The sequence below is a fragment of the Dendropsophus ebraccatus genome, chromosome 9 (assembly GCF_027789765.1).
Source record: "Dendropsophus ebraccatus isolate aDenEbr1 chromosome 9, aDenEbr1.pat, whole genome shotgun sequence".
NCBI classification, from domain to species: Eukaryota; Metazoa; Chordata; class Amphibia; order Anura; family Hylidae; genus Dendropsophus; species Dendropsophus ebraccatus.
Window position 1 is genome coordinate 54,768,095 of NC_091462.1, and position 25,172 is coordinate 54,793,266.

Sequence of the window (25,172 nt, forward strand, 5' to 3'; positions counted from 1 at the left end):
AGCACAAGTGACAGATTGCAGTAATACATCACATGATGCCATCTGATGTGCAATTTTACCTAAATCTATTCTGGGGTAAATTAATGAAACTATTTCCACTTTTCTTACGGCAAAACAAAACTTACAATGTGTACATTTCCCCCCCTGTATGAATTTCATCTGTGGCTGGCTGTGAATGATGGCAATACCTATATCTTTTACTAAGTTCCTAACACTGAGCTTCATGAAAGCATTTCTGATCCCACCTAACATGCTTTCTGTATTAACTTCACATCTTCCTCTCTCCACGTAGCCCCTGCTGGCTCAGCTGGCACTCCTCCCATCCCTGTTACTTCCGCTCCTGCCCCTATCCCTCATACTCCTGCTGCTGCCCCTCCCTCCTCAACTACCCCAGATGCTGCTGCAGGAGCCCAACCCCCTGCTGATGGTTTCACCTCTCCAACTCCCCCTGCTGTTTCCTCTGCTCCTCCTTCAGGTGAGTGTGTGAATGTCTTTAACAGTATGGGGTGAAGTGGAGCTCACATCTAATCTGTTGATTTTGCTCTAACCTTTCAGGAATGCACCTTTGCATGCGTGAATATGTGTTTGCATAGTGACTTCTTTTCTGTGCTTCAGAAATACATAACTAATTTGTTCTAATACACACTTTAATTTATATAGAAATGGTTTCCTGATATATAGGAGGTAAAATGTAAAAATCATAGCTAGAAACAGTCATTGAAGGTAAAAGTAAAACCCCTATATTATATAGTCATTACAGAGTGAACTTTTTCTACTGTTTATTTCTGTTAATGTTGACAATGATGGCTTACTACCAAGGAAAACCCATAATTCCTTAACTTAAAAAAATAGAATAATTAACCAAAAACACCTGCAAACCTTCCTAAGCGTTTAAAAGGGTCCCTTAGGGCCCTGTTACACTGGACGATTATTGTGCAGAAAATCGTTAAATCTTTGAACTTAAACGGTAATCGTCCTGTGTAATTGCAGGCAACAATGAAAAAAAATCGTTCATGTGTTGTTGATTTAGATGTGACCCTTAATCGTTCGCTGTAATTCCACATTTGTTCACTAATCATTCAGTGTAATTTCGTAACTAACGACTATTGTTCTGTGTAATATGATGAATAATTTCAGGTTAACGATAAACTATCTAGTTTGCGATTGTTAACAATCGCTTTGTCTAATAGAAACATTAGTCTGGTTCAGTAGGCGACACATTCATGGGGAAGACTGCTGACTTGACAGATGTCATTGACACTATGCACAAGGAGGGTAAACCCTAAAAGATCATTCAGTTGAGTGGAAGGAAAAAGTGTAGTAGAAAAAGTTGCACAAACATCCGGGATAACCGCAGCCTTGATAGGATTGTTAAGAAAAGGTCGTTCAAAAATTTGGGGTAGTGGACTGCTGCTGGAGTCAGTGCTTCAAGAGCCACACAGATGTATCAAAGTGTCGAATTCCATGTGTCAAGCCACTCATGACCAATAGACAATGCTAGAAGCATCTCACTCGGGCCTAGGAGAAAAAGAACTGGACTGTTGCTCAGTGGAGACAACAGACTTAACAGTGCAGACAAGCTGAAGGCTGCTATCAAAGCAACCTGGGCTTCCATAACACCTTTGCAGACTGATCGCCTCCATGTATTGATGCAGTCATTCATGCAAAAGTAGCCCCGACCAAGTATTGAGTACATTTTCTGTACATACTTTTCATTTGGTAAAAAAAAATATATATTTTTTTTATATATTTTTTTTTTTTTACAGTTGGTTTTATATAATATTCTAATTTTCTAAAATAATGAATTTTAGTTTTTCGTCAACATCAACAGAAATAAACACTAGAAAAAGTTTGTTTGTAATCACACTAATTTCACTTTTTAAATTGAATTACTGACAATTTTTTTTTTTATTTATTGAGATGCATTTGTAGATTGGATATTAATGTGTGTAATTTTTTTTGCTTATCATAAGTATATAAAAGCGTCAATATTCTCATAGATCAAATAGAGTGGACCTTGGAAGACACATACATTGCTTTTAAAGGGGTTGTCCGGCGATAAAAAATTATTCACAGAATAACACACATTACAAAGTTATACAACTTTGTAATGTATGTTATGTCTGTGAATGGCCCCCTTCCCCGTGTCCCACCACCCCCACCCGTGTACCCGGAAGTGTGGTGCGCTATACTCACTTGTCACGTGCCGACCACGGTCTCTGATCCTCAGCAGTGACGTCTTCTTCGGGCGGGCAACGGATCTTCCCGAGTGCCGGCCGCCCTCTGCAGCGTCATCCGAAGCTCAGCCGCGATTGGCTGAGCACAGTTATGCTCAGCCAATCGCGGCTGAGCTTCGGATGACGCTGCAGAGGGCGGCCGGCACTCGGGAAGATCCGTTGCCCGCCCGAAGAAGACGTCACTGCTGAGGATCAGAGACCGTGGTCGGCACGTGACAAGTGAGTATAGCGCACCACACTTCCGGGTACACGGGTGGGGGTGGTGGGACACGGGGAAGGGGGCCATTCACAGACATAACATACATTACAAAGTTGTATAACTTTGTAATGTGTGTTATTCTGTGAATAATTTTTTATCGCCGGACAACCCCTTTAATGTATTGTGAACGTAAGTTTGGGGAATAAATAAAACTGCCTAATAAAAAAAACCTTCTGGCGTTTAAAGATATGAAAGCTGAACATTTTGCCTGTAGATGTTTTTATTTATTTCCCAATCTTTCTGTAAAATAAAGACCGTTGCATACAGTTCAGTCACTGTAAAGCTGACCTTACATATGGCAAAGTACACTAAAATTCTTTAAATTCTTCCTTTGCCAGCCCAGAGTGCAGAAATTCTGGAAAGCTCTAGTTTTTGCGTATATAGAGAGACACATTATTTGCCTGATTTTTAATAAGAATCTATTTTCAAACTGGTGTGATTTACTCAAATAGCAATTCAAGAAGACTGATCCACACCAGTAAGGCTGATTTCTCATTGTATTTGCCATATCAGTCTGATGTATTTACCAGGGTAGTTCAGGGGGCATAAGGCAGGATGCAACCAGCTCACCCTTGTAGCTTGTGCTTGACCCAATTGTATGAAGAGGTATCCTGGGAAGGAGCAGGCAGTCTGGAACACCTGGTGCCGGCAGGTAAGAGCAGGAACCTTGTAGTAATGGAAGATCCACCGCTCCAATGCAGTAAAAGAGTTAACTTTATTTCCACATGTAAAACATGATACAAAATAATAAAAACACGCCTGTGTTTTTATAATTTTGTATCATGTTTTAGATGTGGAAATAAAGTTTACTCTTACTGCATTGGAGCGGTGGATCTTCCATTACTACATAGTTCAGGGGGCATACCATAAATGTGTCCATAGGCTTCCATTTACCAAATGTAGTTTGGCCTTTGGCAAGCTGGTATATTTTGGTATATTTTTTTTAGGTCAGCTATCAAAAACAAACAAATCTTATGTGATATTTATGCGACTTGCCTTTTATTGAAGCTGTCCCCATATGTTGTTGTAAGAACTGTATTGTCACACATGCATTTGTTCAGATAGGGTGTGTGTCATGGGAACCGCAGATAAATATTTGTCTCATTTCCATGCTAATTTTGTGGAAGACAATGTCCTAATCAGTAGCTTTTATAGAACAGTTATTTATTCTGTCCATTATAGGACATAGCTTCTTTTAAACATTATCAACAGGTTCGTGGATACGAACCTGTTAATAGTTCCCGGCAGCTGCTTACCTCCTCTTACTTGCGCCAGTTTTCTTGCACTTGTAAGTGCTGCCGTTTTCATGTAAACTAATCCTAAAAATATGCAAATTCTTTAGGAGCACTGGGGGTATTCCCTGGCCGTTCACTGTTCAGCCTGCCCACCAGCTCAGATGCTCACACCTACTTATGCATATGCATGAGCAGACAGGTTGAACTATGCCTAAGTAGGGGTGAACATCTGAGCCAGCAGGCGGGCCAAACAGTTCTCTGGAGGGCAGAGGAACACTCAGTGCTCCTAAACGGTTAATTTGCATATTTTTATAACATTAAATTACATGAAAACGCCTGCACTCACAAGAGCCAGGTGACCGGAGCCATTAAGAGCAGGTAAGCGGTTGTCGGGAACTATCAGGTTTGTATGCACAAAGCTGCTGATCACTTACCGATCACTTCACACTTACCGGATCCGCAGCTGATTTTCTGCAGCAGATTTCATTTAAATAACTGAACGCAGCATCAAATCTGCACCATCAAACCTGCTGCGGCTAAGCTGCGGATCCTGTAGGTGTGAACGCACCCTAAAAAAAAAAGAAGAAAATGTTTGTTCTTTTCCCAACTCTGGAAATAGAGCTGTGACCGATAGTAACTTAAACTGTGTCCCTTTAAACTTTGATTTTGCAGAATATTCAGATTTTCTGGATATTAGTCATCCACAGCAAGGTATTTGTTTTGTTGCTGGTTCTGCTACTTGTGCAGCTTGCATGTTATACTAGAGCTCAGTCAGCCTATTTAAAAAAAAAATAGGCTTCAGTAGGAAAATGTAGTCAATATATCCTCTTTTTTTGTTCTGTCCTCCAGGCCATCCTGCTCAGTTCTACAGTATGAACAGACCAGTATCTCGTCACACTCCGCCAACTATAGGAGGCTCTCTTCCATATCGGCGTCCTCCATCAATGACCTCACAGCCAAGCCTTCAGAACCAGATTAATGGAGGGCCTTTTTATAGCCAAAATCCAGGTACGAAGGTGTTCTTAATGTTGAAGGTTGAATTCGTTTTTATTTTACGCATAGAAATACCCCTTTAATTAAGTGTATATGTTTAGAGGTCACAAAATTCAGGGCACTGCTATCCCCCCCCCTTTTTTTAGACAATATATACAATGCCTACTTACCACTGTGTACAGTGAAGCTGTAGAAATGTGCATTGATAGCAGCTAAGATTTTTAAAAGAAATCTATTAGTACCATAACACATACTGAGCTTTTGTTGGGCTATATTTACACATATTGGAGTTTCATTGCAGTAACGCAATGAAAGGATTAAGTACTGCAATTAACTGATGCAGTAATGCAATGAAATTGCAATGTATGAACACAGCCTTATGGTATGGAGTGAAAGCCATTGCCAGTTCGCCTAGTAAGGTTTAAAGGTTTGCAACGTTATAGTAAAATTGACAGGAGCTCCCTGTGTACCTCATAGAGCTAAAATCTTTCTTTATATGCTGTAGAAATCTGAAAAGATGTTGGCTGGAAATGTTTAGTTGTAAAGGGAGCAGCGGGGGACATCTTTACATTGCTTGGTTATGTGATCTACCTTTTTATGTGTCTAAACACTAAATAAACCAAGTTTAAAACTAGACAGAATAGGTTGTTAATTGTATGACAGGTATGGATGACAGCTGCTTTGTGTTACATTGACAGTAATTGGTGATATAAACACAATGATCATGTTGACAGCCGACATTAGTCATAGCTGCAGGCGATGCAGAAAAGTTGCAGACATGATAACCATGTTTATTTCTTAGGTAATTACCTAGTTGTTTAAAACAAGTCATAGTTTGCCCAGATATTCATTTTACAAGATGACGACTCTAGAAAAGATTTGGTTTACAATTAAAGCAGCATTCCCCATATGTTATTACTTCATGTGGATTTTACTATGGAGTAAAGTCTGTGATTGCTTTCACACAGCATGAAGCTGCTCTGTTAGATATCCCATGTGATCAAGGTTATTATCCACATATTAAAGTATAGTTATTGACTGGATAATGGAGGCAACATTTTATGAGGGAAGAAAGTATATTTAAAAAAATCCAGATTATTCACTGAATTGAAACTAGGTGGAAGTGTTTTTAGATATTTTGGCAGCACAGCAGTTGTAACCTTTTAAAACCTGCCGAGAACTCTTAGGTGAGGTGTACAGCATGCATGATCAAGGAAAACCTATTTTAATCCCCCTTATGGTGCGTTCACACCTACAGGATCTGCAGCTGATTTTCTGCAGATAATTTATTTAAATAACTGAACATGGCATCAAATCTGCTGCAGATCCTGTAGGTGTGAACGCACCCTTACAGTGCGATCACAGGTGCCATCTGGGCAGCGCCTTTCTGTGCAGTGTCCCAGACTCTAGTGATCTCCCGGGTAGAAGCCAGAGCTTGCACTGAAGCGCAGAGGGACGGGATGGGGGCTCCCTTGTGATCACACTGTGAAGGTGATTACAACTTTTTTTGTTATAGTCACGCAGGTAGCAGTGCCATTCACTGTGATATGTTTAAATTGCTTTACCCATTTTAAGGGGCTGCTGATAGACTTCATTTTTAAAACATTGTGAGAGGGGAGAGGCTATCAACCATATCGGAAAAATGCAAATATGTGCACAACCCCCTATGTTGCACAAAGCTTTGTGACTTTATTTTTTACAGCTTTATGGTGTTTGCCAAGTGGGTGGGACTTGGCAATCCCCTTTTAAAGGGGTTATCCATCAATGCACAAAAGTATGATTTTTTTTTATTTTTATTCAAAGTTGCTTATAATTAGATGTGTTATTTAGTTGTACTATCTGGTACAGACTTCTGTAAACTGTTTAAAATGCTAATTACATGTCCTTAATGCTATTGTAAATCCTGTTTTATTGAAAATGCCTCTTATAAAAAAGGTAATGAATAATTCTCCAGATTATTGAACAATGCTGATGTATATGTAAGCAGATAACTGATCTGGATTATTGCTTAGTTTAGTAGGATGTATAATGTCAGGACGGGTAACAGCACTCCACACTTTACACGGGCAGCATGGTATGATGTCATTTGCATCTTACTGGGTTTGTAAGCATAAATATATGTTACCTAGTTCGCAAAGGGTCCAGTTACTGTCCTGTACTGAGGTTTGTGAACCAAGTCTGACTAAACTGAAAAACAAGAAATTAATTGCAACTGTGCAACATATTACCGAGGTGTCCTGTGCTGCTGTCCTCTTCTTTCCTTCCCAGTTCTGTTTTTTGTCTGACAGCTTGTATCATGATCTCTCTTCATTCACGTCTCCCTCATTTGGCAGATGCCCATGTGTTTTCTATCTGACAATACCATATGTTTTAATTTACTGCATAGGTAGATTTCAGTTTTATTGTTATGAAAGTTCTAGTCATAAATATGCAAAGATAAATATTACTGTGAAACTTGATCCTGGTTCGGGATGCATTGTCGGGTTACCGGCCTGTAGGATTTGGCATTACGCTTTTATTTGTGCCAGTCACATGGGAAATAATCTGCTCCCTGAAATGCTCGTATAATTCTGCAGAGATGGCATGCTCTCTGTTCTCAACAAGGACAGTACGTATGTTCTCAATAGGGCATGCTGTCCCATCAATGAATGCTATGTTCTTTCCTCACCTTGCCTGTTCTGCATGTGTATCGGGATATGTATGTACATAAGAAAATGTGTGAAATATGTATTATGTGCACCCAAATTCAGTTCACCTACCCCTCTGACCTAAAGTTCAAAATCAATATTTGTCGATCCCTTCATCTCCTGGACTAGAAATGGGATAGGCGTATGCTTTTAACCATTTCTACACTTGGCTTCACTAACCTTTTACACCTTCTGTTGAACCTATCCTGTATCCAGTGTATAATACATTGGCTCTGTAGAGCTATGTGCTTTGGCTGTATATTACTGTGCTGGAATTAACTAGTGTGAAGGTTTTTTTTCTTCAAGCAAACATTTAAGAACAACAACAGCGCAAATGTTTAGGTGCTACTGGGCAGTTACCTGAAGGCCCGAGTACAAAGTGAATATTGCTGATCTTGGTTAGATTTGCAAAGAAGTTTTAGCTGTAATTAGGTTTAGTGTTAAGCAGACTTGTCGAACTGTTTAGGGTTAGCAACGTTCTTTGAAACCAACTGCTCAGCATTTGACTTCCACTGCCTGGAGAAGTCGGATGCAGCAATAGGGAGTCCTGGAAAATATGGTTACCTCCAGATGCAGGGAGTCAAATGGCGAGTATTCAGGTTCGGAGAACATTGCCGAAACCCGAAAAATTTGGCCAGTCTGCCAATACAGTCTCCTCCTTGGAAGGGCCAAAAGTCCTCTGGCAAAGTGATAACATTATTTACACCAATATATTCCCTCAAAAAATGCTAGTGTATGCAGTTACTCCTTCATGAGACGCGGAGACAAGATGAAGGTCTGACAATGGCTGATAATGGAAGTCATTGTGCTGGCTTCAGCCTTTGCTAGTACATGTGAAGTGAAGTCCTTTAGCTGTGCACTTTAGCAGTTTCTTTACTAAAAGGTACGCTTTAAATATCAAGCTGCAGTGAGATTTTGGCATTATTGATCAGATTTTAGAGGTTGTTATTGGGATTATATTAGGTTTGCTTAGTCTTTCTATATAGGGCCATATTTTTTGGCCACTGGCAAACATTATTAAAGGTGCTCATACAGCAGTGTTTTCTGTAGCAAGTTGATAAATCACATATCTAAATAAAACAATATTTAATAGCTGAACTTTCTGGGTCCATAAACCACCCCTCATACAATGTAGATTATTTTAACCAATGCAGATGTTTTCCTGATCAATTGGAAGAACAAAATTATGGAATCACTCAGTGTTAAGAAAATAGAAATGATGGAAACATTAGTAAATATATTCTAATTATTACTTATCAGACTTTTGAGGCACAGACTTTACTAATAATAAACTGTATTCTTCACCAAGCCGGTACCAAAGATAACAGATCAGCTTTGCGTGATGGCATTTTCATTGCATAGAATATTTAATTTCCACTATATATGCGTATGTGCACAGTTTGGAAGTTGGGAAGAAATTTCAAGTGGAGTCCGCCTGGTGGTGTCCAAATTCTGCCTTTCTTCTAGACTTAGTAATATTTTAAAGCTTAATCCGCCGTCCGCCCAAAGAATTGACGTCATGTTTCCCTCTACTTGATCTGGAAAGCATTTGTGATCAATGACAATTATTTTCCTTTATTTGAGGGAGGTATGGTTTATGCAGCAGAATGTTCAGCTATGAGACAATGTATTGTGACACATCTGTAATATTTAGACTGGGTTCACACTGCGTTTTTGCAGTCTGTTTTTTTTTTTGCGAGTGCAGATGCATTTGAATGCATCCGTTTTGATCCATTTTTCCATTTTATAAAAAAAAACTGATCAAAACATCCTTTTTTTTAGCGTACACAAATATGTGGTCGAACATGTTTTTGTTTGCGCTAAAAATAGGATTTCGTTTATCCTTTTTTTTTATTATGGAAGTCAATGTAAAAACGGATCAAAATGCATGTGCTCAAATGCATCTGTTTTTTCATCCATTTTTTTTTGCATAAAATGGATGGAAAAAAGGGATTGCAAAAACACAATGTGAACCAGATGAGCCCAACTCGAGCATGCCTATGGCTGTATCCATATCTTTCAGGACTCCCTAGGGCTTCATCCAACAACTTTAGCCACCGACCAATCGGACTTGAGCATGAGTGAGTTGCGCTCTCCTGTAGTGAAAACCTAGGGAGATTATCCTCTAGTGTGGTGATTTCTGAATCTTCCCAGAGTTGTTCATGAATAAACACAACTTCTGGCATCATACAGTTTGGGAAATCTCCTCGCAGTAACCCAGCCCTTTCCTTTTCATAGATTGTTAAACATCTACCCTTGTATGACTACCTTACCTCCCTGTTGTCACCCGTACAGATTGGAGTAATGCTGGTGGATCTCAGAACTTTAAGCATGATTCCACTGATGATCCGATGTGTGGAAGTGTCTGGCATACCTTTACCTGTTCTCACTAGATTCACTTTTTACTACTGTCACTGTTGTCACTGCGCCACGTGAAACTTTTTCTTTGCAAACCACAATCTTTGGGAATGATGTGACCTAGAACCTTGCATGTAGACTGCACCACTATAACTATTCCTTTATCTTCCCCATCCCTTTCCTTCTCTTACTTTTCTGCTGCCACATCTGTTTTCTTTTTTCTGGTATACTAAATAAACAGGTACATAATATTTTTTCCTGATCCTCAATTGTAAGCCCTATAGTGTTGTGTTAGCACAGTAGTAGTAGTTAGCAAGTAGTTTGTTGGAGTCGCTGATGTGTATAATATTATGATTTAGTATAATTCCTCGCTCCCTTCTTTCTACTATATTTAACTTTTATTTTATTTGTGAAATCCTATTCCGTGGGTTTTAATTAAAGGGATATCCCCATCTCATAGTTATACTTGTAGGGATAGTCAAGTTAAATGTTTTTGCAATTACATTCATTTCTCTCCTGATGTGCTGCTCTTTTTCACTCATTGTTGACTACTCATTGTCTAGGTAACAGACCACCACTCTGCTTTAAAAATAGTGGTGTGGCTGCTGTATATATAGCTATAATGTAGACATATAGAGATATTGGGGGGAATTTATCAAACATGGTGTAAAGTGAAACTGGCTCAGTTGCACCTAGCAACCCACTTTTCATTCCTCACAGACTTAAGAAAATGAAAGGTGGAATCTGATTGGTTGCCAGGGGCAACTGAGCCAGTTTCACTTTACATTATGTTTGATAAATCTCCCCCATTGTGTATATATATTGTGTATATAATATATAAACATTTGTATAATATATAGTATATAGTACTATAGTAGGCCATGTTCCCACTTTGTAAGACACCGACCATTCTGGGACCTGGCCGGTGTCAGAGAAGATCATCCCGGCTGGTACTGCACTACCACCCGAATGATCTTTACTCTTGATGAATTGGGATGCGGGTGCATCCTTGCGCGCCTACATCCCAATTTGCCACCGCTCACAATGGAGCTTGCAGTGGGAGCCGCACGCTCCATTGTGTGCACTGAGAGGTTGTCTGCGGTGGCTATTCAGTGAATAGCGGTCGCAGAAAACTGACATGTCAGTTTTTTGCGGTGCCACCAGGGATCCCGGCTGGAGTGTATACACTCCGGCCGGGATTCCATACACGGTAGCACAATGTAACTTCCGTAGTAATCACGGGCGTTGTTGATTATTACAGAATTTATGTAGTGTGAACATAGCCGTATAATGTATATATTATACTGGACCACTGTTTTGAGAGCAAAATGGTGATCTTTAACCCAGACAACGAGTTGTCAACAATGAGAGGAAAAGAGCAGCAGATTAGGGAAAGGAGACAAGTTTGCTAAATGAATGTATTTAGATAAATGAGTCCTACAAGTTAAACAATGCTATTTGATATGGGAATACCCATTTAAATGCTAAAGTTCACACACTGTATGTCTACCCTTACTTACACATTTAATAACATTCAGCTAATGTTCGTATAGACTTTGCTACTAAATGTTACAATGGGCTTGATTCACTGATGTGCTATATAGAGCCCCAGGTTCAGAATAACATTTAGAAGCAATGCAGCCATTACTGGTCAAGTTGCTGTTATGGTCTCTGTAACTTTCTTTATGTATTTTAAAGACCTCAGACCCCTTCATGCACATCTTGTCAGTGAATCAATCTCACATTGATATATAGATCTGTACACTTTTTTTTAACAATTCCCTTTCTTGTTTTCCTTCATTTTAGGGTATCCATCCACCACATTCTACATTTTTCTGCCTGGCTTCTAAGTCTTGCTCTACCTTTGTTAACCCCTCTTTAGACCTCTGAATTCTCTAATATTACTCTAACTTTCTGGCTCACAGATAGACCACCTGTTCTTTTCTGTGGAATGCTTGTCAGACTGGTAAACAAAAGGGACATGAAGCAGCCAGCAATTGCAAGAAATGTGAGGGTGAAAAAAGTGCTAGGTCAGTACGATTTATTGACCAGTCATATAAAATACCAGTGTGATCTAAAATAAGTTAAAGCTTTATAAGTTTTATGTCACTGATTTCTTATCTGGTGAAAACATAAGCCTAAAAGTAAAATGAAAAATGACCAAATGCTTATGCAGCAAGTTAAGCGCATGATACAGGATATGTGTGACTATATCAGCCTGTGTAGGAGTTCTATGCAAGCTGAACATAGTGTGAAGAGACAGCTGCCTCCAATTTTCAGGTTTACATTGAAGAGCCTTTATTCTGCAATTAGCGATGATTAAAAACCCGCTGACATCAGCCCTGGTGACTGTTCTATTTTCTTTGGTCAAGATTCAGAATGTCTAGTGAAGGTTTGCAGCATAGGGTGGTGGAATAGTTAGCGTGGCAAGTAATGATACATAAAGGGTAGAGTAAGTGAGGTTAAAGGGAACTGAAAAAAACACAGTACTTAGGAACATAGGGGGTAATTTATCGTGACTGATTTTTTTTTTTATGCTAGTCTAAAGTAAGAGTGCACTGGAGCACCAAATTTATCCTTCTCACTGCCAGTGTGTCGCACTCTCTGGAGTAGTTTTCTTACGTAACATATGCCTAAAGGAAACATGGCCCTTACATTTGTTCAACAATAAGACCCAGATACTGAAATGCTTGTTTTCTAATCTGTTTCTATTTTGTAATTATAAATCTGTTCTTCATAATTATGAGGGCAGATGCAGATATATTGCCTTAGCTTTCTGCACAGCATTTAGAGAGATAATTTACAGCAAACCCATGGGAAAAGAAAAGAACAGACTGGAGGGGATCCTATTGACTTATGCTTCGGGACCTTTGCAGAGGTCACTGTGCAGGTTAGGTGAGAAAATGTGCTCTGACCATCACCTTTTATCTGTCTATTGGTATAAAAGGCATATTAGATGGCCTAATCTGCTATTACATGGCTCGATAATCATGTGGCCATTAAATTGCTAGTAATAATCGTGCAGCCCTATCCTTAATAAGCCACAGGGAGCTGCTGTCTGTAAGTGCTGTGAGTACACTTACTAATACTGTCCACTGAACAATTTTACTATAAAGTGGCCAACCCCCCTAGAAAATGACCTATTTATAAATAATGATTTTATGTTAAACATATATTTTTAAGTATTTTGGTTATGTGTTTTCTAATTTTCCTTGTTACTACCTATATTATAAAATAATCCTAAAATATTGCAGTTTTCATTCTTAACACTGGGGTAAAAACTTATCTGAGACTTCCTGTTCTGTCTGTGGTGATAAGAGGAGTACTACGGGAAACAGATCACTGATTTCGGGGAGACCATCCAAAGATAATACTATTGGCTGCCAGTTAAAGAGCTCAGTACAGTGAAATCCTAGGTGCATACAGTGTACATCCCTGGGAAATAGAAATATTCAAAAATGAGCCACTGAAGCCTCATTTAAGAGTCTCAAAACACAGGACTAGCCAGATATCCCTCTGGGAAGGGCCCAGCCAAGGGGTGACACCTGTAGGGAAACCACCAAAACCACCATATTAAGTGGCCCTGTAAGTCAATGTAATGACAAGGGAAAAACCAAGGCCAGGTATCCATCCACATACAGCTGTTTCGGTGTGTTGCCCTTCATAAGTGTGGAGCAGGATTCTGACTAGGTGGGAGCAATGCCTAGTATATCACTGATCTAAGGGAGACCAGCCAAAGATAACACTGTCGGCTGCCAGTTAAAGAGATCAGTAAAGTGAAATTCCAAGTGCATTGTTCCTTAGGAAATACAAATATTAAAAAAAGAGCATGTGGAGCCTCATTTCAGAGTCTTAAAACACAGGACTGCCAGGATATCTCTCCGGGAAGGCCCCAGCCATGGGGTGGCTCCTGTAAACACAGCTCAAGCAAGATGGCAGCCACCATAACAATGTACAAAAGGTGAAATAAAAGAAAGGATATTCAGAAAATAGAAACCGATTCGAATAAAAGAACAAGATTTAGTATCTCTTTCTGATCAGTAAAAGAAAACCTAGGTGATAAATTTAAAGAGGTCTCACATTATTTTATGTAATGGTGCAAGATTACAATCCAGACAGGTTAACATACACAAGTCTTTGGTTTTCAGGCACACACAGTGCCCCTAGCCATAGCAAATACTTAAATCTAGCAGTAAAATGTTATGAAACTCAACATATGTAATAAAGACACATTGTGGTGTTAGACATTGTTTGCTAAATATTACAGCTCATCTATAGTGCCACATAGTACTAGCACAGTGACATTGAAGGCTATAAGTACATTTTGGAATGGAAAAATGCAACTATATTTGGGTCTCCTATCTTCATTCTTCCATTTATTTTAGACCACCTGACTTTTAGTTTGAAAACTGCTGCTATGTTCAGTTTCTTCTGTGTGTTGGGTGGCTTTGTGTTCAGGAGCCCTGAGTTTGCCTTTTGTGTACATTTCTCCCTATGTACAGCCTATTAAGCTGCCCTTCATGTATGCCTTCCAATCTGTCCACACTTTTTGATCTGCTGTGTAAGTCCCCTTTCTCTCTAGGCTGCAGCCTCTAACACAGAGGGTACAGTCTCATGACACAGCTGTTGCATGTGGACCAAATCCAGTTTGCATGTAATGGGCAATAACTATGGTTTTGCCGATGATACAGCAGTTTCACAGACAAAATCATACTACCATTGGCCATCACATGTGATATCTCTCCCATACTTTGACACCATATTCTGAGAAAGTAGGATGCACATCTGATTTTTCTTCTCTGAGCCACCACAATATGGTGGCAAAGTTTTTGTTAGGACTGTCTAGAAAGTTGCTTCATTTTGCATCTAATTCAGCAAGTTAGGCTGGGTTGACACTGCGTTTTTGCAGTCTGTTCAAAGTATATGTTTTATGGAAACAAAATGGCTGAAAAAACTGATGCAATTTTGTGCAATCCACTTGGCTCCGTCTTTACCTTGACGTTGATTATTAAAAAAAAAAAAATCAGAACAGAGATTCGTTTCTTTAAACCATTTAAAAACGGATACATTAAACGACTGCAAAAATGCAGTGTGAATACAGTCAGTTTGATGGCGCAGATTAAATGCTATGCTCAGTTATTTAGTCAAATCTGTGGCGGATCTGCACAATCAAATCTGCTGAGGATCCTGTATGTGTGAAGCTACACTAAAGCATCTATAGCCTTTATAGATTGTCTTAGTGCTAAAATAGTTCTAACTGCTTCTAAATAATTAGACTTCTCACTTCTGCCATCTTAACAATCATTTTTCTTCTCTGAACAAACATCTAGTCCATACTAGTTATTTTTCCATTGCTTTCTGCAGATACTTGTTCACAAGCGTAGCTTCTCCCTGATGAATTCTTATATATTTCATAGTGTAAACTCATTTCCACCTTTAGAGTGCTGTCGTATTAATCTGGAAGAGAAAAGCTATGTACTAGCCATACAGTGTGGATTTGTTACAGTGACGTCATTTAACAGCTGCAAAAAAAAATTAAAAAATAATTTGTATATATATTTTTTTCAATTAAACAAACAAACTAACTGCTTGGATGGGTCAATTTTCATGTTATATATGTCCTATTACTGATAAGGTTTCCCGCTTTCCTTGGCTCCATACTTAACACTTCAGGTGTGGTATTCGTTAAAACTATACTACCTTTTTAAATACATGACATTTTGATTCCAGTTTTCTTGATAATGGTCAAAACTTTATCAGGATCGTTTTAACAGCTTTTGCTGCCTAGGTAGTCAGACTAAAATTTAAAAGCGTTATCTGGTTAGGTAAAATACATGTTCAATAATTCCCCCTCCTGGAGACTAACAGTCTGCTCCATACGTGTTATCTTATCATTCTCCTTCCCCGTTCGGCTGCCTTCTGCTCCAGACATTAAAAACTGTGCCTGAGCTCCCTCTCTCTCCGGCGATACTCATGTAAACAGCATCCCTGGCCGGCTGTATCTGCTCTCTGATGCCGGGTTAATCACAGTGAGGTGGCCAACTACTTGACCTCCGACGGGGAGACAAGCAGTCTGGGGCGCTTTTTTCATGAGTCATCTCCAAAGGGGATGAACAGAACAGCTCAGAAAGAGTTTGCTATGTCTATAGGAAAACGCAGCAGACTAAGAACTTGTGGAAGGAGACTGATTAGATAATAGCAAGTAAGGAGCAGATTGTTAGTCTCCAGGACTCGGGATTATTGAACATGTATGCATGATTGCGCTACCGCACCCGTCACTGCTCCTGGCCTTGCAGCAGTAAGCACAGGAAGGGCCCTGTTATAATTTTTTACATGTAATTTCTGCACATACTATGCCCCCTGCTGGGACCAGGTCGTGACATCACTTTATTTTTTGTTGAGAAATTGAAGCCTGCCTGATCTACTAAATTGAGGGAAATAGCAGTATATGTGCATTTCCCATTATTAATGTATATTAGAGATTTGTCCAAATATGCTTATGAAATAACATATTACAAAATAGATTTTTGCCGTAGTTGTCCTTTAACCTTATAAGGACATATGACGTACCCATACGTCATATGTCCTCATTAGCACTTCAGAACGGGGGCCGCGCGGCGACCCCGCTTTGAAGCGCAGCGGTTCCGGGTGCCGCGTGTAGCCCGGGACCGCCGCTATTAGCGGGCACGGTCTGATCGCCGTGCCCGCTAATTAGCTAATCGGAGGCAGCTGTCAAAGTTGACAGCTGCCTCCGATTACCGGAGGCAACCTTTCCCTGGGGTCTAGTGGGGGAGATCGCTCCTCCGGGAAGTTGTCCCGGAGGAGCGATCTCCGTTACTGATGCCGGCCGGGGACTCGTCCAAGATGGCGCTGTCCCCGGCTCTAGGGGGGCTTCTAGTATATGTGTAAAAAAAAAAGTGTTTATAGTAAATCCCCTAATCCCTAATCCCCTATCCCCTAATAAAAGTCTGAATCACCCCCCTTTTCCCAGGTTTTAAAGAAAAGTAAACAAATAAATAAATAAACATGTTTGGTATCACCGCGTGCGTAATCTCCCGAACTATTAATTAATCACATTCCTGATCTCGCACGGTAAACGGCGTCAGTGCAAAAAAATCCCAAAGTGCAAAATTGCGCATTTTTGGTCGCATCAAATCCCGAAAAAATGTAATAAAAAGCGATCAAAAAGTCGTATACGCGCAATCAAGGTACCGATAGAAAGAACACATCATGGCGCAAAAAATGACACCTGACACAGCCCCATAGACCCAAGAATAAAAGCGTTATAAGCCTGGGAATGGAGCGATTTTTAAGGAACGTATATTTGTTAACAATGGTTGGAATTTTTTATAGGCCATCAGATACAATATAAGTTATACATGTTATATATCGTTTTAATCGTAACGACTTGAGGAACAAGTCAGTTTTACCCCAGGGCAAATGGCGTAAAAACACTGTTCCCCCAAATAAAAGAAATGCGTTTTTTTTTTTTCAATTTCACCACACTTTGAATTTTTTTCTGGTTGCAATTTTTTTTTCTGGTTGCAAAAATTCAGCCTGTTATTGCAAAGTACAATTGGTGACACAAAAAATAAGGGCTCATATGGGTTTTTAGGTGGAAAAATGCAAGTGCTATGGCCTTTTAAACACAAGGAGAAAAAAACGAAAACGCAAAAACGAAAATGGGCCCCGTCCTTAAGGGGTTAAGCATTTCATACCCTGGCTCGCAGCAATCTTTGTCTAAGTAGCTCCAAGTATAGTGGGGCAGCTGGACAGAGATTTTTGACAGTGGGGAAGTGAAGCACACTACTACCACAGCAGTGAAGACCCAGGCGATCAAAAGATTTGGGCACAATCATGTATAAGATTCAGTGTCATGGAATCATAGTTAGAAACTTGGCTGGAAACAGGGCATCAAGTCATCAAGGCAGCCCCAGTGGTTTTTTTTTCCTTTCCTGCAAATAGGGGGAGATCTATAAATAAAGGTCATCCAGAGGTGGGGAGAATCTTCTAGGAAACACCTTGGTAACTTGGAGATCCTTCCTGGACAGCCTAGGAAGCATGTTTATTTTATTTTTTTCAGTTTTCAGTTAGGGGTTATATCAGTGAAAAATCCACTGCAAGTATGTAAATTGTATATTGATTAGTATTGCAGTGGATTTCCCTGCAGAACTCGCAGTGTAAAATCCGCTGCAATACTGTATTATAAAACTGGCATAAAGGGGTATTCCCAGCTCAACTAAAGAGTCACTGTCGTATTTTTTATTTTTATTTTTTTCCCAGAAATCAATAGTCCAGGCGATTTTAAGAAACTTTGTAATTGTGTTTATTAGGCAAATATGCTATTATCTGCATCCCCCCTCCTCTCGTCTTTTCCATTGACAGCAAAATATCAGAAAATTGTGACGTGTTGCATCAGACACAACCCTATATGTTCTATAGAGAGGGAAGGGGGGAGGAGGGACATGAGTCGGCAGCAGAGAGCAGAGAACAAAGAATTACAAGCATGGAGCTGGGTGAAAGCTTTATTCAGAGGTCTAAGAGGTCAGTGCTGACTGTCAGAGGAGATTAACTCTTGTCCTGATTTGGTGTCTCATTTCCCTCTCTCCATAGGAGAACAATGAAGGCAGGGGGAGAGCTTCAAACAGCTTTTTCATGATAAGAATTCATTTTTCGGCTAATAAACCCAATTACAAAGTTTCTTAAAATCGCCTGGACTATTGATTTCTGCAAAAAAAAATTTTTAATGAGTGTGAAACGTCAACCTCTTAAGGACGCATGACGTACCGGTACATCATGCGCCCGTAAGAGGTGTTCAAAGCGGGGCTGCGGGGCGACCCCGCTCTGAACCACCGCGGTCCTGGGTGCCGCTTGTAGCTGATTGCCTTGCCCGCTAATACAGTAATCAGATGCAGCTGTCAAACATGACAGCTGCATCTGATTACCGGATGCAGCACTTCCCTGGTGCCTAGTGGGGGAGATCGTTGTCACGGAGGAGTGATCTCCGTTACTGCTGCTGGCCGGGGACCGCACCAAGATGGCGCCGTCCCCGGATCGGCACTTGTTTGTTTTCGGCTGCAGCAGCCGAAAGCAAACGAGTGCCGATCTCATTGATCTTTGCTGTATAACTATACAGCAAAGATCTCAATGAGAGATCAAAGTGTATATGCTAGAAGTCCCCCAGGGGGGCTTCTAGTATATGTGTGTAAAAAAAAAAAAAATATTGTTATTAGTAAAAAGCCCCCTCCCCTAATAAAAGTGTGAATCAGCCCCCTTTTCCCAGGTTTTAAATAAAAGTAAATAAATAAATAAACATGTTTGCTATCGCCGCGTGCGTAATCGCCCGAACTATTAATCATATTACTGATCTCGCACGGTAAACGGCATAAGCGCAAAAAAATCCCAAAGTGCAAAGTTGCGCATTTTTGGTCGCATCAAATCCAGAAAAAATGTAATAAAAAGCGATCAAAAAGTTGTATGTGCGCAGTCAAGGTACCGATAGAAAGTAAACATCATGGCGCAAAAAATGACACCCCACACAGCCCTATAGACCAAAGGATAAAAGCGTTATAAGCCTGGGAATAGAGCGATTTTAAGGAACGTATATTTGTTAACAATGGTTAGAATTTTTAACAGGCCATCAGATAAAAGAAAAGTTATACATGTTATATATCGTTTTAATCGTAACGACTTGAGGAACATGCACAACAAGTCAGTTTTACCCCAAGGCGAATGGCGTAAAAACACATTCCCCCCCCAAATAAAAGAAATTTTTTTTTTTCAATTTCACCACACTTTGGATGGCCGCCATATAACAGTAAATAGCGGCCATTATTTTAATACCACAGCCGTTGTTTTAAAATAACAGCAAATATTTGCCATTAAATGACGGCCATCCACTCAATTTCAACATTGTGTGAACAGAACCTTTCTGTGTTTTCAATCCACTCCTGGTTTTGGTTGCAATATGAGGACCACACTACTGACTGAAATATACGTAGTGTGAACCCAGCCTAGTGATGTGTGTTTAAGTGAATGGCCCCCCCTCCCCCGTTTTCCCCCCACCCCAGAAGTGTGGTGCATAACTGTGCTCAGCCAATCGCGGCTGAGCAGCTGATGACGCGGCAGAGGGGACGGCCGGCCTCCCGAAGATGACGTTGTCGACCCAAGAAGGTGGCCGAAGTCGGTGAGTATAATGCACCACACTTCCGGGGTGGGGTGGGGGGACATAGGGAAGGGGGCCATTCACTTAAATAACACACATTACAAAGTTGTATAACTTTGTAATGTGAGTTGTTTGGTGAATAAATGTTAAATGCCGCACTACCCCTTTGAAGCTTATTGGGCCTCATTTACTAACATCCATTTTCTAGTTTTGCTGTAGCCTGTGTTATATTATTTCCTTTCTAATTTACAGGTATTTATATTGCTAAAATCCCACCATCCTGTTCTCTATTCTAGAAGAGAGAATCTGTCAAAATCTGTCGGTTTAAAGTGTCACTGTCATTATAACTTTCTAAATGAACAGAAGATGTGATATAAAGCAAGTTTGCAATGTACATTTATTATTATTTTTTTTTTACTATCATGTTGTAAAACAGAGCCATATTTACCAGAAATCCCGGTCCAGTCTCATGAAGGCAGCTCTTTAGTCTTGAGCTGGTTGAAAAAGAAAAAAAGAGACTAAACACATGAATTCTGGCTATTAGAGTGTCATGGCTCGATGTGTCCATCAGTCATATGGCTGCCTTCTCTGTAAATGCTCAGGGAAACACAGGACTTTCTGTTTTCTGAAGAAGAAAAGAAAAAAGAAGTGCTGTGTTCTTTTGAATAAATAAATAATGACACTAATTTGCAAGCTTGCTTTATTTCACATCTACTGTTGATTTAGATTTTTAAAAGTTATAACGACATTGACACTTTGACAAGTACACATTGACAAGTACACACCCACATTTTGGGATTTTTCTCATGGGACAACATTAGTAAATCGGCCCCATAGACTTACTAATTCTCCATGTGCCTGTATTGTTTTGATAACTAAGATGGGCTCTGTGCAACTACAATTTCCAGGAGGTACTGGCAGTCGGTCTCCACTGAGCCTGTCTGAAGGTGTCTGCTGTGTGATACATTTATTAAAAACAGATTCCATATCTGTCCAGCTACTTCTGACCAAGTTGGTGTTCCCTATGGCTGGATTATGTGCTGTTGCAGGGACAGCTGAAACAGTGTAGGTCCAAGCTACCCACAAATAAATCTGCTGTGTACCATAGTCTTAAATGTCATGAATCACAAGTTGTATTATGCAATTTTGTCTGGTTAAGAATAAATTAAGACATAAACCACATGTTAATCTGTAATTGTGGCTGCCTCTTGCAGTTCACAGCATTATGCCTATTGTGAAATAGTATATTTAAGTCCTTCTTCAGCTTTTTTTTTTGCCTTCAGATTGCAGAAGAAAACCCTAGTCAGGCTATATTTTTCAGACACTGTTACTCTGTTTGCAGCCTACTCATAGATTATGATTTTTCTCATGCTGGATGTGAGGTCTTGCTTTGTGAATGAGCATTGTCGTCTTTCTACTCTGGTACATAGTCTGTGAGATTCTCCTCTGCAAACTGCCTTCTCTGTGCTTTCTTCCCTTTGTACAGTCGGTGTGTGCTTCTCTACAAGCATTGTCACCCTTCTGTCTTTTTAATCTACTGTGTACAACTTAACCCCTTGCTCTCTCTAATGCTGGTTTCACACTGTTTTTACTATCCATTTTTTTCAAAACAGATGCATTTTTCGTGCATCCGTTTTGATCCGTTTTTCCGTTGACTTCCATTATAAAAAAAAAGAAGATAAAAACAGATCAGTTTTTTTAACGGACACAAAAATCAGGTAAACTACGTTTTTGTGTACATTAAAAAAACCGATCCGCTTTGATCCTCTCTTCGAAGTCAATGGAAAAGCAGATCAAAACAGATGCACGCATATGCATCCATCTTTTTCATCGGATAGGAAAAATGTAGTGTGAACCCAGCCTAAGGTGTATTTCTCACTCAAGACGCACACTATAATTGATTTGTATGTTGCCATACCAGCAGAATGGTATGCCAAAGTATACTGAAGCATACCCAAGCCATGCACATTTAGTTTACTTTTAGTTTACAAACTTTAATCTTTTAATAAAATTATAGAATAGAATATTTTTAATGAGGGATATTGAGAAAGGTATACCCTCTCCACAGTACTTCTCCTAATCGGTTGCGGTCTGACAGTTCACATTTGGCTGTATCGATATTTTCCAGCTCTAGGGCGGCATCCAACTTCTGCAGCTGCGGGGAATGAAACGAAGAGCATTTGGGTTTGGATAACGTTGCCGAACTTTTACAGCTTTTACCTTCTTAATATGGTAGCAAACTATATGATCCCTGTTCTGTTCCAGTAAAAATACCCTTATCAACCGAAAGCCTCACAAAAAGCCACTGACCATGTAACTGTAACTTTAGTTTTGCCTGTTCTCAAGAGTGTGATGTTTCTTTGCTAACACCCCTTGTAGATGGAGGAGAAAATCATATAAGACTGTAATTATAAACACTATAAAGTAAAAAGCTGACTCCTGTCATGTGGGATCCCATCACACAATACATGTCTGCCAGAGACTTACTGTTGTCACTGCACTGTGGGGGCCCGACTGCTCACAGACAAACAACAGTGCCGGATACCCTGCATACTGGACACGCAGTCCGGACAGACCCCACTAAATAGGTACTGTCTTTTTCAGTCACAATACGCAGCATTTTACTTGGCGGTATAGAACTGAATGCTGTGCCATTTTGACCAGGTTTTTTTGTTTTTTTTTAATCAGCATCTGAAATGGTAGCCCCTGACAGAACCATTGAAGCCTTATTAAATCTACACCAATGGTGCTCTATGGTGTTGTATGCAATATTTATGCTGGAATACTTTTAAAAATTTTTTTATTGTTTCAATCTGATTTCTGCCCTCAGACCGTATTAATTTCCTATGCCCAGGGTATATGTTGTATAAGGCATACCTGCAAACCATGGCAGGTCTATGCACCAATTGTTATCTATCAGTGACTATGTTTAGTTCCTTTCCTAAATTTATGCTTTTGATATTTAGGATTTGAATGTGTGGTCTGTTGTGCTTTTGAGTCTTAAAGAATAAAAGTATATGTTCAGGAAATAACCCAGTCGCAGTCACTAGCAGACAATGTTTGTTAAATTCATTTGAATTGGCCTGCTATAGTGTGTGTTGGCATACCTTTTTGCCAGTATGCTGATGTATACCTCTAATAGCAGTCTGAACCGAGCCTTACTTATTGTTTTGTCTAGCTTAAACTCCACACCAGACGGTGTGCTGCGGCATGCTTACCATCAGGGCTGTGGAGTCTGTAAGCTGCAGATCCGACTCCTGAATTTTATGAGGACTGACTCCCAACTCTGAATCCTTCTCCTTCATAAATGGCCAGTCATATACCAGGGGAGTTATTTATCACACTGGCTCAGCAGCTTCTGTATAATGTCCTACATGATCCTGGGGTGACTTCTATATGAATAAAGAAAGATATAAAGCAGCTTCTCCTGTGTATGCAGTGGATGCAGCCAGTCTCAAGCCTCCATGTCCTGAACAACTCAGAACTAGACTAAATGGAGCAGGTAGTCTTTTCCTGCCGACAGTCTTCTATGTTTCTAACTAAATATTCACCATACACAAAGAAACACTGCTAACAATGCCAGATACCTGTGAAAAAGGACTCAGCCATAGTGATATAGAGGGGTCACACATAGTGATATAGAGGTTAGACATAGGCCCAAATGTATCAGCTCTCTGTCAGTTTCCGCGCTCCTGAATCATCGCGGACCCACAGGAACTACCCGCTCAGCCAGTCATTGAATACAGCTGTGTCCTGCCTCACTCACTGGCTGAGTGGGGTCATGACATCATAGGATTGGGAGCGCATTGCACGTTGTACTTTGGGGGCACGGGGATGGGTAAATAGGACTTTATTATTAACCAACCACCCCCTGCCCCCCCTGGATTTTTCAATGTTGCCCAGAATACCACTTCAAAGGAGAGGTCTGGCAATTTTTTTTTTTTTTTAAGTATTGTATTGCCCCTCCAAAAGTTATACAAATCACCGATATACACTTATTGCGGGAAATGCACTTAAGTGCTTTTTTCCCCCCTGCACTTACTACTGCATCAAGGCTTCAGTTCCTGGATAAAATGGTGATGTCACAACCCGACTCCCAGAGCAGTGCGGGCTGTGGCTGCTGGAGAGGATGATGGCAGAGGGATGCTCAGTGTCCCTTGCCATCATTACTAGCAGCCACAGACCGTACAGCTCTGGAAGTCGGGTCGTGACATCACCATTTTATCCAGGAAGTAAAGCCTTGATGCAGCAGTAAGTGCAGGGAAAAAAGTACTTTTTGTGCATTTACCATGATGAATGTATATAAGTGATTTGTATAAATTTTGAGGGGCAATACAATACTTTAATAAAAAATTTTGCTGGACTTCTCCTTTTAATCTCACACACACAAACACACACACACACACACACACACACTGCTGCAGCCACCATAGAACACTGCAAAAAACACCACATTGAGGACAGAGGTTACTGCTACACTACTTATGTCTTCTCCTCCTCCTCTATATTACACAGGATATCTTCATATTACACTGCTGCTCATATACAGTCATCCAGCATCCAGGAAGAGAACAGCACAGATCTCCCCCCACACAATGGACTCTTCCAGCTCAGAAACAAACTGCCAAATAGTGACCGACAACTTTTCCCCGACCACCCTTATCTAATAGGGCCAGTGTCCAATTAGAATGTTGCTCATCTATATCATAAAAATCAAAGTCTGTCTGTCTGTCCTTCTGTCTGTCTGTCCTCTATAGACTTCCAAACGCCTGAACCGTTTGACCCCAAATTTGGCACACAGATACATTGGGTGCCCGGGAAGGTTATTGCGAAGGTCCCGTCCCTGCCAGATGTACAGGAGGGGAGGGGGAGGGGAAAGAGAGGCGCCCCATAGAGATGAATGGGAAAATCTCCTCACTGCAAACACAGGTGATATAATTAGCTGCAGCAGACACGGCAGTTGGAGCCTTAGCAACCAATAGGATTACTGCTTTCATTTTCACAGGGAGCAATGGTTGCTAGGGAAGCTGCCTCACAACATCCACAGTAATAACTGGTAGACCCCCTACTCCATCTATACAGTACATGTATATACAGGACCCCCTACTCCATCTATACAGTACATGTATATACAGGACCCCCTACTCCATCTATACAGTACATGTATATACAGGGCCCCCTACTCCATCTATACAGTACATGTATATACAGGACCCCCAACTCCATCTATACAGTACA

General features: G+C 40.3%; 1 protein-coding gene across 24 annotated transcripts in view; it reads left to right on the forward strand.

The window, feature by feature from the left end:
• ABI2 (abl interactor 2) overlaps window positions 1-25,172 on the forward strand; it is an 87,821-nt gene that overhangs the window by 54,121 nt on the left and 8,528 nt on the right. For 7 of the 24 annotated variants that reach the window (XM_069983399.1, XM_069983386.1, XM_069983380.1 and 4 more), the window contains 3 exons: window positions 293-475; window positions 4,581-4,739; window positions 11,695-11,799. In XM_069983399.1, coding sequence (XP_069839500.1) covers window positions 293-475; window positions 4,581-4,739; window positions 11,695-11,799 — 447 coding nt within the window. The remainder of the gene's footprint in view (window positions 1-292; window positions 476-4,580; window positions 4,740-11,694; window positions 11,800-25,172) is intronic. The other 17 variants (XM_069983388.1, XM_069983400.1, XM_069983401.1 and 14 more) reach the window with 3 other exon arrangements.